General features: G+C 52.9%; 1 protein-coding gene across 3 annotated transcripts; it reads right to left on the bottom strand.

Annotated features, from left to right (window-relative positions):
* On the bottom strand, window positions 1-12839 carry SEPTIN3 (septin 3). 3 transcript variants are annotated; one of them, XM_010209694.2, is made up of 10 exons: window positions 12830-12839; window positions 7334-7525; window positions 6982-7110; window positions 6166-6247; window positions 5653-5790; window positions 5174-5291; window positions 4638-4733; window positions 1907-2006; window positions 1429-1480; window positions 1-151 (listed from the first exon to the last, which is right to left on the bottom strand). In XM_010209694.2, the coding sequence occupies exons 1-10, from the start codon at window positions 12837-12839 to the stop codon at window positions 16-18; spliced, it is 1053 nt and encodes a 350-aa protein (XP_010207996.1). In that variant the 3' UTR covers window positions 1-15. The 3 variants fall into 3 exon arrangements, with proteins under 3 accessions (XP_010207996.1, XP_010207997.2, XP_061853558.1); XM_010209695.2 differs by lacking the exon at window positions 12830-12839 and having other exon boundaries at window positions 1907-2003; window positions 7334-7511; XM_061997574.1 differs by lacking the exons at window positions 6982-7110; window positions 12830-12839 and having other exon boundaries at window positions 7334-7511.
* Between the last annotated feature and the right edge of the window lie 2236 nt (window positions 12840-15075).

Here is a 15075-nt window from a genome sequence, read left to right as displayed (position 1 = left end):
AGGGAGAGGGGTCATTCACAGGTTACTTTCATGGTTTTCCTCTGTCTCGACGGTCATGGGGGGCAGCCCTCCGTTGTCGTTCAGCCGCTTGGCCCTGTAGGTCTCGTAGTGGATGTTGTGGGTCACCTCTTTTAGATCCTGGAGATGGGTCCTGCAGAGGGCAAAATGAGGATGAGGTCAGGAAGAGGATACAGTCACCAACACCAGTGCAGTCAGCATTAATCTTCTGGTGATCATTTTATTCCCTGAGATAAGTGGCAGGTTTCTTTGGCCAGTCTGGCTAATGAACTTACCCCTCTTCCTGCACACCTGGCGTGGGTGCTGTCATACACAACTGAGAGCTAAGGCATCAGCATCCAGGAACACATACACAGGAGGCAGGATATGGGCTGAGGCCCCAGCCTGTGCTTGCCAGTGTCCTGCCCCTCTCACACCTCTGACGGTGGGAGAGCTATGGGCTGTCATGGTGTGCCAGACCAGATGTGGCCTTATCTGAAGTGGTGGTGAGACAAGGAAGCCCGAGGAAGGTGTATCAAGTCCCCTGCAGACCATAATCTGCAGAAGACTGCTGTGAGCATCATCCCATACCTCCACAGAATGCTTTTGGGCTTTGGATTGCTACGTGCATTGTGATGATCACTTGGTTAGGATGTTTTTAACTGGAAGACTTAGGGAAAGTACACCTGCTGCTGGAGGTATCACAGAACAAAAAGAGGGCAGTAGCATGATGTCAAAGCATTGCACCTGGCCGAGTGTCTGGATACCACCATACCCACGGGTGGAACAAGCCACGGGGCTCTGGCTCTGAAGTGTGTTTCCCTTATTTTCATATCTTTGGTGTTGTTTTAAAACCTTACTGTATCTATAGGGAACAGAGGTGACCCTGTATCTTCAGCTTTTCTACAGACTTTGGAACAGATATCGCTTCTGCTGAGACAGCTCCATGAAACAGAGTAGAACTAAGACAGGACAATGAAAGCTGAGTGAAATATGGAGCTTTTCACTTCCAGGTCTTCACTTCCAGATGTTCCAGTACATCTCTCAACTTGGTAGGACACATGATCTAGCATATGGTGCTGGCCTCTTTCTCGCTGGTCCCAGTCCAGGCTTTTTGTTGGCAACAAGCAGAAATTGTTCCAGCCTAATATCCTTAATGGGATATAGTGGGAGTGGTTGTAGCCTGTTTTTCTCCAGGTGTCCAGCTCACACACGAAAACTAGCACCTACTTGACATAGTGATCAGGTCACTAAGAGAGGCACTAGGGTGTCTACCCCTTAACTCATCCCAACCCTACCCTGCCCTGCATAAGCTTTAGCTCTGTGAAATGTACTTTATTTTCCTTTCCATAGGGACTATTTCACTCTAAGAGAGTCTCAGGAAGACTCCTGGCTCATCAAGAGCAAACTGGTGCATGACCACGGCCTTACCTGATGACGAAATCTCGCAGTAGGGCAAATTCACAGTGAGTGAGGTTTTCCACTGAAAAGAAAGCAAGCACTCGTTACATTTGGGTTTTTTCAACAAACCCTTTGTGGTCACAGAGGATGGGAAGGTCATTGCTATGGGGTGAGTTCAAAGTGGGCAGAGCCTGTGTACTACAGAAAGGACACACTTGCAGTCACATGTGAGTTTTCATTTGAAAACCAAGGCAATTTCAGGAGCTCAGCTTCACACACCATGGTGTTCAGAGTGGCTCCAGCTTCTGCCAGTTGGCAGTCGTGGTACTGCATCAACCATGGCATCGACCCAGCAGAGCTGTTTCAGAATTCTCCTCTTGCTGGTTTCAAAAAGTTCTATCACAAAAAGGATGGGAAGGTAACCATGGGACGTGTTATCTGGACCTTCATCTGTTACTGGGGCTTGCAGAGATACTTTCAGCTCCCAGAACTGAGAGGGTTTTTTTACCTTCAATGATTCCCCAAGGTGTTTTCCTGCCCAGGACTCTTTTCCCGTTCACTTGGTACTCCTTGTCGCTGCCCACTACTGCGAAGGGCATGCTTTCCTGCTGGGGAGAGACATGTGGAGACACCTATTGAACCCATTCCAGAGAACAGCACCATCACTGCTCCCCTTCCACCTTTCTCCTCTCAGCTCACCAACCACAAGGCCTTCTCCAAGGGAAGAGGTTTTCCAGAGAAGTACTTCACTGGCTGTCCTCTTTGCTCATCAGTGCTATCTCTAGCATTTTGGGCCCTTGCTTTACAGCTGTCATTGCACCCCACAAGCTTAGTAGTAGCTTGCAGCAGTGCCCTGAAGCCTCACCTCCAGCATTTCTCAAGAGGGGAATGACCAGAAAAGTACTTTGGCATAGCCAGGAGAGGATCTGTCAGCCCAGGGATGCTCATTTGAATAGTTTTCAGTGAGTATTTCTCACCAAATTTGTAGTTCTTCACCAGAAGAAAGAGGAGACTCAAGATAATCCTCCTCAACAAGACATGTGAACATTTCAACAAAGTTAATGGGTGAAATGGTTGCCAGAAAAGGAGTAGGGATGTAGCTTTCCTGGGAAGTTGGGCAGTAGGTGGGGCTTTTGGAGGCCCAGATGTCTTTAAGCACAGGAGAAATCATCTGTTTCCAAAGCGCAGGATGCAGGACACCCTGCTATCCATGAGATAGTGTGGATGTTCATAGATTTACTCTACTTTACAGATGTCCCTGAGCCTGAAAAGAGATTGTAATTACCACAGGATTGGAGATGAAAAAGCAGTTCATTTTTTATGTGTGAGACTATATGTGGTTGATAATAAACTAACCATGAGCCAAAAATGTGCCCTCATGGCCAAGAAGGCCAACGGCATCCTGGGATGCATCAAGAAGAGTGTGGGCAGCAGGTCGAAGGAGGTTCTGCTCCCCCTCTACTCTGCCCTGCTGAGGCCTTACCTGGAGTCCTGTGTCCAGTTCTGGGCTCCCCAGCTCAAGAGGGACAGGGAAGTGCTGGAGAGAGTCCAGTGCAGGGTCAACAAGATGATCAGGGGACTGGAACACCTTTCTTATGAGGAAAAGCTGCAGGAACTGGGGCTGTTTAGTCTGGAGAAGAGGATACTGAGGGGGGAATCTCATTAATATTTACAAATATTTGAATGGTGGGTGTCAGGAGGTTGGGGCATCGCTTTTTTTTTTGTTGTATCTTGTGACAGGACAAGGGGTAATGGAAAGAAGCTGGAATACAAAAAGTTCCATTTAAACACGGGGAAACGCTACTGCTCAGGTGAGGTTTTCAAAATTTAGCTGGACACGTTCCTGTGTGACCTGATCTAGGTGAACCTGCTTCTGCAGGAGGGTTGGACTAGATGATGTCTAAAGGTCCCTTCCGACCACTTCTGTGATTCTATGATTCTATGATTCCATGACTATGCAAACCTAGGACAATGATGCTGAAAGTACATAACAAAATGTGGTACTGTTCTCAAAACCAGTAACCATTTGGAGAAGAAGCAAACCCCATCTAGTCTTCTCTACAGTGTGTGACGTAATGCCAAATGGGAAATGTTTAATTAAGATGGGGGAGGTGAGAATTTCTGTTGGGGCTGTGACAGCTAGGGGAGTTGGAAGGGCATCAGGCTGCAATGCAAGGCTCCTGGACTTTCTCAAGGACTGCCACAAAGGCCAATCTGTTTTTGTTAGTGGCATAGCCACAGGAATGATGAGTGAGGTAATTAAATGCACTAGCATCACAAGACCAAGAGGTGCTGTTAGTACAAAGGCAGACTGGGTTGTTACCCAGGAAGATGAACATTTGAGACACAAAGAGCAGCATTTAAGGAATGACATCAAAAATTTCTGGAGCTCATGAATAATCAGTGATTGAAGGAGTGGAAGAACCCCCTGTGCTAGTCAGTTGCAAGATGACTCTGAGCGCCAGTGTAATGCAATTGTTTAAAAAGCATGTGTGGTCCATGGGCTTAGCAGTTCAGATCTCAGAAGAGACAGAGGAGCATGGAGTACCATCACTAGTGCTAGAAAATCAAATTACACTGGAGCAGGCACATAAAAAAAGTGACTAGTAACATAGACTGAGGAATGTGAAGCTCATCCAAATGAGCTTGTCTCCTTTATCTGACCAGAAGGTCAGCAAAAGGTAATGTTCTCTCTAAGTGCCTTAAGTGGTGGAGAGGACCACTAGGTAGAAGAACTACTTACATCAATGTTGACACAAGAACACAAATATAATCCTGGGTATAACCTGGCTATGAAGAAACACAGGCCGGAAAATAGGAGACAGTTTCTAATGCTCTGAGGAGGGAAAGATGGGACAAGCCTTCTCACAGGGGCTGGGGGAGCAAAGAACTGGACTGCTTTTCAGGTTGAGTTTGGTCGGCAGATGAGAGGGTTCATGGGGCAGTTGTTTGGGACAGAGGCCACACACCAGGTCCTTTTGATACCTTAGCAGTGGCCAAACAGAGCATTCAGTAAGAGGAGATGAAACATAATCCTTTCTTACTCAGCCTTCATAGCAACCTGCAGTAGTAACAGGGACAGGTTAAGCTGAGAGGGAGGAAGGACTATCCCTTACATCTATTGCATCTTTTGTTCAGCGACCATGAGGCACTTAGAAACCTTCTAGTGAGATGTGTCTGTTCTAAATATGCCCAACCTTCATCCCCCCCTTCCTCTTCCACAATAAAATGTTTCCTACCCTGATTTTGTCGTTCTCTGTTTTATCCTCCAAGTCTTCATCAAATTCTTTCTGGGGGTAAAACTCGATCCCATTTACTTCTAGTTCCTTGCGCACCTGGGCAGAGAGATACTTTGGAGTACAAAGCACACAGATCTGAAGGGAAGGCTTGTAGGATGGCTGGGAAAATGCATCTGGCACATCCTGCCAATGGGCAGAGGTGGAGGGATTGTGCCCAAGTGAGTGTGTGGCAAGCTAAGGACACATGGCAGCAACGCTAAGTCTTTCTTGCTCAGCTCTGTTTACTTGTCTGGCTCTGCAGTTCCAGTGACAGGGCATATAATGAAATGTCACAGGGATATACACATTTCTTCCCTCTCTAACAGATACCCTCAGAGCCATTAACAGTCACATCTTCAGGTCTTGCCCACCAACCCAGCATTGGACTCTGTGCATGCCCCAGGGACTGTACTGTGATCCCAGGAAGCATACTGCTCCTTTCTCCCACCTCCAAGCTGAGGCGGGTAAAGATCCCATGCAGGAGCGGAGATACTCACTCTTTGTTTGAATTCAGTCTTCTCCTCCAAGGTCATGGTGTCAGCCTTGGCAATAACAGGGATGATGTTCACTACCTTGCTGAGATGTTTCATGAACTCCAGGTCCAAAGGCCGCAGGCTGCAGCCCAAGAGGGAACAACGTGGAAGGGGTCACTTTACCCTCCTGGCCTTTCATTCCAGTAACTCTCCCAGCCTCAGGGCATCAATGAAACTTCCTTTGCACATATCCCCCTCACTGCCACCATTCTCTCATGAACTTCTTCCCACCCATCCTTCCCTCTCCCAAAAGCCACAGCGATGTTTCTCCTGTCCTAGTTATCCTAGACCCTTTCAAGCCCTGCAGCACCCGAAGTTAAGTTAAACAGTGGCCAGCCCCACAGGCAGGACCCCCGGGTCTGTCCCTGAGACAGAGCAGTACAAGGTATAGCCGGCACAGAGGCACCAAGGACTTGAGGGAGGGTGAGGGAGTGTGTACATACGAGTGGCCCGTGGGGGAGATGAAGTAGAGGCAGCAGTGCACTCGAGTGTCTGGAATTCGTTTCTTCCTCGCTATATTCACCTCCTCTTTCAAAAACTTTTCATACTGCTCGTTGATGTATTTCTCAATAGGCTCCCAGCTGTTAAGGTGGGAGAGAGAGATGAATAGGCAGGTACAAATCTCCCCATGTTCCTGCCTACAGTGTTCCCAGCTCCGACAGTGGCAAAGCAGGCTGAGGCATAAAAATATCCACCGCAAGCATCTCACCATCAGCAGAGATGTTTAAGAGTTTCTGTAGCTGGGCACAGAAATAGGCACTCACTGTGTCATGTGTGCATACCCCCAAACATACACACAGACCTATGGTGTTCACAATTCCACAGCCCCATTACCAGCTCTCGGAATGTAACAGGATCCCCGATGCTTTCCAAGACAAGTAGATGAGAGTTACTCCATATACCCCTTTAACTCCAGCCCTTTCTGGGATGCAAAGCCTTGTCCGTGTAAAACTCACCAGTTCTCATTGTTGATCTGGTCTCCGAATCCTGGCGTGTCAATCACTGTCAGCTTCATTTTGACACCGCCTTCTTCAATGACTGGGGAAGAAATTGCAGACAATGAGATGCCTGCTTCGGGACCTGCTCTGTTGTGAAACGTGTCTCTACGCCCTATGAAGGAACAAGAGTGCTCTGCCCTCGTCCCTGCCCAGGAAGCACGACTAGGCCAGGCTGGGTCATGCCTCAACAGTTGTGATCTTCACTTGCATTTCTGAACCCAAATCTTGGTAACCTCTGCACCAAAGCCATTTTATACCCCTCTGCCACAGGAAAATGGATTTGTGCTCAGACTGTGGCCCAAAGGTAGTACCTACCTTACACAAATTGTCCTCCCCTACAATACATCATCATGAATCTGAGATGGTGCTCGTTACTCTGCACCACTGTAGCAGCTGTGCTGATGCTTTGCCATGAGGAGATGTGCTCTACCAGGCTTGGGATGGGACCCACAAGTGCAATTTGTATAGATTATTAAGCATCTGCAGGTGGGAATGATTTACAGCAAGGCTTAATATGCAGACTAATGTCTTGGCAGATGAAATATCTCTAACTCTTTTTCTAACCCTCACTTTTGGCTGTGGCATCAGCGGCGTTGCTGTTAAGAAAAGCCTTGGCTGGATCCGAGGCCATCTGAAGCTGACACTTGTCCTTTAACCTCTCACGAGGAAAGGGCTGCCTAATACCAAACAACTGTTTCCATAGACCACTGGGTTTTTCTGCAAAACTGTGATGAAGTGTCAGCACTGCCTCCACCCCATCATCCTGGCTCTTACCGTGCCCGATGGCTTTGATCTCCACCGTCTTGGGGATCTTCTCCTCCCGGTTCCAGCCTGAAGATTTGCGGCTCACCTGGGATTTGAAGAGGGTGTTCACCAACGTTGACTTTCCCAGTCCGCTCTGACCTGAGGATGGCAAAGAGAAAGCTTGTGAGATCTACCACAGGCTCAGGGGACAGAGCCAGGCTGCCAGGGGAAGGGGCAGTAGGTGTCTCCTTGCCTTGTGCAGGCTCTTCTTTCCCGCAGAGCACACATTGTCTGCTCCCTCATGCATGTCTCCCTCTCCCACTTGGCCTCATAGGACAGCCCTTGGCCATGGTTCCCAGTACCTCAGCTGGTCCCTGCTTACCTACAACCATGATGTTGAAGTCAAAACCTGTCTTCATGGTTTTCTTGCGCATCTGCTCGATGATGGTGTCGATACCGATGTAACCCAGCAAGTTGGCATTAATGCCCACGGGTTTCATCGGTACGATTGGTTTTTGTCGTGGCTCTGGGACCAGCTCCGACATGGCTGCTTCGTTTTTGCTCTCCACTGGCCCTGCATGGGGAGGGAGATTGAAGAGTAGACATTGAGATGTAATGAAGACCTCCCTGCTGACCCATCACAAGAGCTCAGGGCAACTTTGAGAATCCATTTCAAGGGCTACTGAACATCAAGCTTTTAGCAGTAAGGCTCTTTGTGGAGGGGCATCCACTTCAGTTTCCAGCACACTCTTCTATTTAGCACTCCGGATGAGGAGGTGGAGAAGTCGGGTTCATTGAGTATGCAACATATTGGTGGCCACCTCTAAACAGCAGGAACAGATCAAGTGAAGCTGTTTGGGCTCCTAAACATGTACCCACAGCTCTGTGTATGTCTCCGCATTTTTGTCTCCAGTTCTCACCGTGTTTTGCCCTTCCAAGTTTAGCATGAAATTTGCGATGGAACAGACTTTCAAAAGTTATAATGTCATGCACTGAAACAGAGTTTGGGATTTACCACAAGGACTTGCAAGCTTGTCCCTTGCCAGGGGCAGCTGCGTTACTGGCCGTGCTGTGCGGGCTCAGTTCCTCAGAGGAAGGCTGTGGTGGAAATGGAAAGCATGGCCACAAGCTCTGTGCTTGCCTGCCACCTGTACATTGATTCTTTTAGTCAGGCTCAAGAAGCTAATTGTCATGACCAATAAACCAGTCACCTGCACCTTTCCCTCCTTGTCTTCTCTTCCTCACTTCTTCCATGTAAAACAAAGAAAAGCCCTATGGGCTTTTCAGCCTTCCTGGCACTTTCTTGGGTGATGGCGCATGCTGCTTGGAGCGGGCCTTGAGCATTTATCTCCGTCTCTTGTCTCATTAAGAGAGCAGCTTCCACCTGCTGGGAGGAAGCTGGAGGCTGGGAGAGGACAGGGCACAGAAGAAAAGCTATAATTGCTGAGGAAGGGAGGCATGAGGGATGAAGCTGGAAAGGAAGATGAAGGGGATAAGAATCAAATACCTTTCATATACAAACCAGCTGCAAACTGGAGCCTCTCCCACTCTAATTACTTGACACCCCCATGCTTTGTCTCATTAGATGGTTATTTTTCCAGGATGGGGACAGCACGTGTTTTTGCTTGGTAAGCACCTCACTTGTTTTGGATGCCACTTCAGTTCAAGCATCTCACACTAAATTATCCCTTTCCATCATTTTGGCAGAGCTTTCCGCTCCTCTCAGCAGAACTTGCTGCTGCAGAGGAGGACGTGAGCAGCCAGGCAGGCGATTGCCATTTGGTGGGTGACATGTGCCTTTTGGAGAGGAAGACAGAGGTTATGGGGCTGGGGACACCGACAGCACCAGTCCAGGGTCCCTGTGACAGCTCATCCAGGCTAGAGACCAGTGCTGGGGAGAGGTCAGAGAGATTTTGTTCAAGGACATGGTTAGGCTGCACAAGGCTGCATGGCTGGCTGGTGACGGTGCCTAGCATTCCCACATCAAAGCTCCTGTGCAGACACAAGGGCTGCTCTACACAGTGAAGATTTTACATTTTATCTAAGCTTTGATATCCCAGTGTTGTGTGCAGAGGGCAGACCTTGCAGAAATGCCTCCACCCCGCTCCTTTTACACCACTTGGGAAGTCTTGGAAGATGTTAAACTGGGAGAAGAGATCTTCATGTGAGAGGATGGTCGCAGAGCCATCTGTGCACAGGCAGCATTGTGGGTCACATCTGAAGGTTTTTGTACCACCTCTATTCCACCTTGCCCACAGATGTATGGCCCTCCTCCCGTCCTTCCCCACCAAGCAAGCGCACTCTGAGCTATCTCCTCTCCTGAAGCAGCAAGCAGCACCCTGAGGGGACCAGATCACAAGCAAGCACACTCTGAGCTATCACCCTCCTCTCCTGAAGCAGTGAGCAGCACCCTGGGGGGACCAGAGCACAAGACAGAGCGTTGGCTTGAGCTGGGCTGGCAACTGGGATCACCTGGTGCTGCCGGGCAGCTGTCAGGGGAGGCAGCTTGCCGAGCCCAGTGCATCTCAGCTGCAATCCACTCTTATACCCGTCACAGCTACTCTGAGCCCTTCCCACTGACAAAGCAGCCCCTGGGGCTTCTGTTGTCTTCTTCCAGCTTTCTCAAAGCTGCTGCCAGCCAGGAGAGCCCATCTTTCTGGCACAGCACAGAGAGCCAAGCCAGCCAGCTCTCTTGCACCCTTCCCTTTGCTCATCCTCTCCCGAGCTGCCCCACACCACCTGGACCATAGTAGTGTGACTGTTGTGCTCATCCTGCCACAACACACTCCCATGAGCACCCTACACAGCCCCACTGAGGTCCCACCTAACCTAAAGAGAGCGAGACAGGGACCAGTGAGGTGATGTGGGCAGGGGTCTGTGGCCCCAGGGTGAAGTGTGCAGTGGGCTGTGGCCCCAGTGAGGCACTTGGCTACTGCAGTATAGGGGTGAACAAACCCCAGAAGTGGACAGAGAACAGGCTGAGGTGGTGAGAAAGCCCAGATGAGCAGCTGCATGGGATGGGCGCAGGGCCTGGGCCCTGCAGGCTGCAATTCTTTTGCTGCCTGGGCTTGTCCTCAGGAAGTCTATTGCCCTCTCCTTTATTCCTTCAACTCCTTGTTCTTACTCAAGGGGGAGGAAAGAGGGAAGCTGCTGGCAGCCAGCCTCAAGGCTCACTGAGAGGCTGATAACTCATGCCTCAATCTCCCTGTGTGACCCTTTGCCCAGAGCCAGCAGACGTTGCTAATTCCGTTGTGGACTTCACAGTACGTAGCCATCCTTTTGCAGGTTTCTCTGCTGGACCCAGGAGCTTACAGTGACTGGAGCAGGTATTTCAGAGTCACGTTCCTGGGACCAGGAGAAACAATCTGTAGAAGTCTCTTTAAATATTTCCTGGTTTTGATATCAGTGATGGGCATTTGATATCCTGGGCATTTTGATTTTGGCCGTTCAAAGTCTCAGCATAGACAACCTCTCTTTCTCCTTTTGGTCACTTGCCTTCAATCCCATTTTGCAAACAAGTGCCAGGGGCTCAGCTTTCTCAGCACCATTTTCCCCCTCTTGACACCCACAGAGGAATCCAAGGAGCCAACTGAGGAATAGCCCACTGGAAGGTCAGAGTGTGCAAAACAGGACCTTGAGACGCACCTTGAGAGCTGTCTCAAGGTCTCCTGGGAATGGCTCTAGTTTATGTACAGAGAGGCTAATGTTGCTAGGAAGCCTCATTAGTGCTCTGGTTGATAGGTCAAGGGGCAGCATTATGCATCCTAGGCACATCCTGTAGCCCCTCCAGCTGTCCCCTGTAATGAACACCTGAGGGGCACTAAGGTCAGTGCAGCTGATAATGAATAGGGGGTTAGCCAGGGTTAACCACCGACATCCGCTGTTTGCATTGCCACCCCTTTCCCTGCTGCTTTGTTCTGTGTGCTCAGCCAGGCTCATTTAAGAGGCTGATTGCCGGTGATACCTCTCCCGCTGGTTCCCAGTGGATCAGTAGCCTGGACTGTGGGAGCTAACCTGGACTGGTCTGCCAGCTGATGATCTCTGGCTTACAGGAGAGGCTCTGCTCAGCTCTGGAGCAGCATCTGGGGCTGGGGCAGGCAGGGCTAGAAGGGCAACTGGTAGCTGGAGAAGTTCCAGCGGTCTCACCTAGCTCCTGCTTCTGACACCCACCCATCCACCCATCCATCCGCCCCAGAAGCTCTCCCTGCAAGGCCAGTGTACGCGGCCAGCTGCCGACATCGCTACCTCAGCACACCCTTCGTGTCTGCCTGCCTCTAATGTGCACAGCAGCCAGCTGGGGACAGAGGTGGCCCTGCAGGTCCATTAGGGGCTCAGGTATTGGGGACCAAAGTTGACTCTGTCCCCATAACCCAGATACAGTCACATCCCCTCCCCCCCTCCCGCCACCTTCCCATCCTTTGTCTGAGCAGCAAGAGGGAGGGAGGGCTGCAAATGATCCCTTGCTACAAGCCAGTTTCCAGCAAGGAGAGGCTATTGAAGCCCCACAAGCTAGCTTTCAGCAAGGAGAGGCTATTTAAGCCCCAAGTAACACATGGACAGCCTCGCTGTTGCTCTCCTCCAATGCAGCATGAGGCTATCCTGCACCGGCTGGAGCCAGTGATCCACACACACATCTCACCCACAGCCCCTTCCACTCGTGTGGCCTGGACACACAGTCCCCCCTCCCTGCAGACACGGAACTGGGAGGAGGGAGACGTTCAGAGCCTGAAGGCAGCTGGCAGGAGACAACCCTCCCAGGGTGATTCCAGGTCCCCAGAAAGGAAAGCAAGCAGCTGCTTCAGTAGCACAGCCTCCCTGGGGCTGGCAGACTTTAGGATCTGCTCCTTGATTCAGATACACAAAGGTGCTGGACTGAGCATCTCTCTACTCCAAAAACCCCTTTTCCTCTCAGTTTCTATGATGACCCCAGGCCATTTCTCCCAGCTGTGCAGGGCAAAGGCCAAGCCATGCCGGATGCACCACCTGACCTCAGGGAGCAGAACAGAGCCATTCTTACTAGATCTTTTTGCTTAGCCTGAGGATCACTGGGCATTTCTAGTGAGGCAGGGAAGCTGATCCCAGTCCCTTGGGCTGCCATAGCCTTCCCAGCAACAACCCTCTTTCCCCTCAGCACTCCACAGAGGGCTTGGGCAGGAGCCCAGCCGTGCCAAGGCCGCAGTGAAATCTAGGGCAGCGTGTGCTGAAGCCTCTGTGGAGATGCAGGAGCTGGAGCTGAAGGCGCTGGTTGTGTCTCCAGCCCAGCCACTGCAGGCTTAGGTGCTCGCCTCAGCCCTGGCCATTCCCTCAGATCCACTCCCTGGCCAAGCGGTCCTTGTCCCATACCCCAGCTCTCTGCCTCGGCAGCATGGCTGTATCCCAGAGCAAGATGATACTGAGCACCCCGGGCCTGGGGTACCTATGTCCCCAGAGCTGCCTGTCCCCCTGCACCGCTGCCCATCCACCCACCCGTGCTGGGGCTCCCTGCCCAGGGAGCAGCACAGGACGTCCCCGCTGCCCCCGCAGTGGCTGCCTGTCGCTGGCAAGGGACAAGCCAGTCACCAAGCAGCTTGTGGGCTTTCCCAAGCTCTGGACCAGCTGGGATTATCTCTTTATTTCAGAGCAGCCCCTGGCGCCAGCTACTCTCCATCAACAGCGAAACCAGCCCTGCTCATTCTCCTTCATGTCAGACTGCTGCAACCAAAAGGGAAGGGAAAAAAAACCCGAGGAAAGACAAAGCCAGGACTGGTTTCCCCCTGCTGCTCTTTGGGGTTATTCCTCCCCCTCAGGCAGCGCTGGGCAGAGTGGCGGTGTCTGCACAAAAAACCCCAGCAGCGTCCCTCCAGCATCACCCAGCCCTGCCAAGCCCAGAGCATCCTACCTTTGAACATGAAGCTTCCTTTGTCTCCGAATCCTCTCCCAAGGGGGTGGGTCTGCCCCCACTTTTCTAGCCCGATGCTGGCACAGCACAGTGGGCCACGAGGCTCCGTTTTTACCTCCCTCTTTCTTCCCTGTGTCCTCTTCTCCCCCCCTCTCCTTCCCCTCCTTCTCCAGTGGCTATTTTAGCAGAGCGGGGATGCTGGTGCTGCTCCTGCTGCCATCGTCATGTGACCTGAATATTAAACATCGCCGCAAAATCTCCCCCCGCGCACCCTCCCTCGGCTCCATCCCAGGCCCCCGGCTCCATCCCACCTCCCTGCCAGCCTCCCTGCCTGGGGGAGGCACGACCTTGGGGATGGAGGGGCCCCCCCTCGCATACCCCCACCACACAGCCCTTGCCTTGCCTCTCTTCCTTCCAATTCCCCAGCGTTTTCAGCACCTCTGCTTGTTTAAGGAGGGGGATATTTAACCCTCTGTGGCTCCACTACAACGAGGCTGAGAATGGGTGCTCTTTTCCCGTGGGGAATTTACTAGGTTCAGGGGATTGCAAGGCCCCCTTCTGCTTTCCCTCCCTCCCGAGGGAGGAAATTGGGAACGTTTTGGCTCACCCAAAGCGACTTGCCCTTCAGCTCCACTTGCGGAGGCGTGAGAAACCTTTTCTCCTCCGGCACTGCGATTCCTGGCTATCAGCCCGCCGTGCAGAGGCAGAGTGAGCGCTGTCCCCTCTGTATGTGTGTGTGTGTGTGTGTGTTGTGCACATGTGTGCATGCGTGTGGGGAGCAGGGAGAAGTGCTGCCCTTGGGACATGTTGGGGTGCACAGGTCACCTCCCTGTGAGCCTGCGTAGGAGTATATGTCTGGCAGTGCCCACCTGCGTGCGCCCATGCCTGAAGAGCTGTGTGGATACACCCAGCTGCTGTCACTTTTGGAGGGGGTTGCCCCTTGCTCTCTCTGTATTTCCTTCCTCTATGTTTTCAAGTCCCAGCCCTATCAGGCACCATGCCTCTGCCATGCTCTGCTCTGGCACAGATATCTGGGGCTGCTCTGACTGCTCAGTGGGACAATGGGACCACACTTTGAGGGATGTTCCTATGTGTCCCTCCAGCACACAGCAGCAACATGAGTGGGAACTGGGCTGCTGGGCGCCTGGCAGACTCTGCAAGAGTTTTGTGTGCCTCTTTTTGCAACAGCTCAGGGCAAAAATGAAGCTGCACCAGCTATGGGTCAAGGGAGCCTTTAGAAATCATTGTCAGCAGTTACCCAGGTTAGGCTGGTGGTCAATGGACTGGCTGCTTCCAGACAGACAGACAGGCATCCCAGCACCTGCAACATCTCCTGACGTGGTGCCCATAGTTGTCCCGTTTCCCTGCTGGGTGCCCGGCTTGCCACGGCACAGCCCATCATCCCACTGCCTGTGCCCATCCACACTCCCAGCTTGGGCAAAGGGGAAATAGCTCCCAGGAGTGGGAGCCCCCATCCTCCCCCATGTCACTCCCCCGGCTCCTGACGGGCTGAGCCCCATGGCACCACCAAGGGACCCCTTGGCACCTCGCTCCCTCTCTGCCACCCAGCCCAGCCCAGCCCGGTATCGGAGACCCACCGGAGCATGGCGGGGAGCAGGACACCCCCATCTTCACCGCTGGGATGGCCTCAGCCCCGCCAGGGCCGCCACGTCGCTGGGACCCCTCAGCCTCTGTGGGCCGTGGGCGAGGGGGGACGGGGGTGACAGGGGCCAGGCTCCGCAGCCGCTCCCAGGGGGGCCCCCCGCCTCCCCCAGCGGCCCGGCGCAGGGTGACCGAGAGGCAGCTCCACTTGGTGGGGGTGGCAGGGGCTCCGAGGGGGCTGTCCCGCCGCGGCGGGAGGCCGGGGATGCGGCTGGAGCCAGCTGCAATGGGCAGGCGGCTGCGCTGCGGGGCCACGTCCTCCTCCATGGCAGGCGGCTGTGGGCTGGCAGCAGAGGCGTGAGGGCAGGGGGCAGGCGGTGCCAGCCCAGGCTGGGGGTCCCAGGCCTTCCCTGCTGCCGGGACGCCGCGCTCCCCGGAGCTGCCGTCGCTCATGGGGCCGAGCCCCCACCCGCAGCCCTGCCAGGCTGGCCAGTCCGCCTCCAGTCAGGACAATGGCGTGCTTGTGGCCTGCCCACGCCTGGCGCTGCAGCTGCTCCTGTCCCCTGCCCCGGTGCCTTCCTGGCCTGGGCCACCCGCGGCCCCGCGCCACAGGCAGCCCCATGCCACAGCCCTCTGCCCCGCTG

This window comes from Colius striatus, chromosome 1 (genome assembly GCF_028858725.1).
Source record: "Colius striatus isolate bColStr4 chromosome 1, bColStr4.1.hap1, whole genome shotgun sequence".
NCBI classification, from domain to species: Eukaryota; Metazoa; Chordata; class Aves; order Coliiformes; family Coliidae; genus Colius; species Colius striatus.
Note: the sequence above shows the minus strand (reverse complement) of the source record. Positions and strands in the feature narration are given on the sequence as shown.

What these genes read in the sequence shown, in the direction of transcription:
- SEPTIN3 (XM_010209694.2), bottom strand. An exon ending in AGACTGAATTCAAACAAAGA is followed by an intron (nt 4,734 to 5,173) that starts GTGAGTATCTCC and finishes CTCTCTGCCCAG; the next exon opens with GTGCGCAAGGAACTAGAAGT. An exon ending in CTGCGAGATTTCGTCATCAG is followed by an intron (nt 152 to 1,428) that starts GTAAGGCCGTGG and finishes TGCCCTCTGCAG; the next exon opens with GACCCATCTCCAGGATCTAA.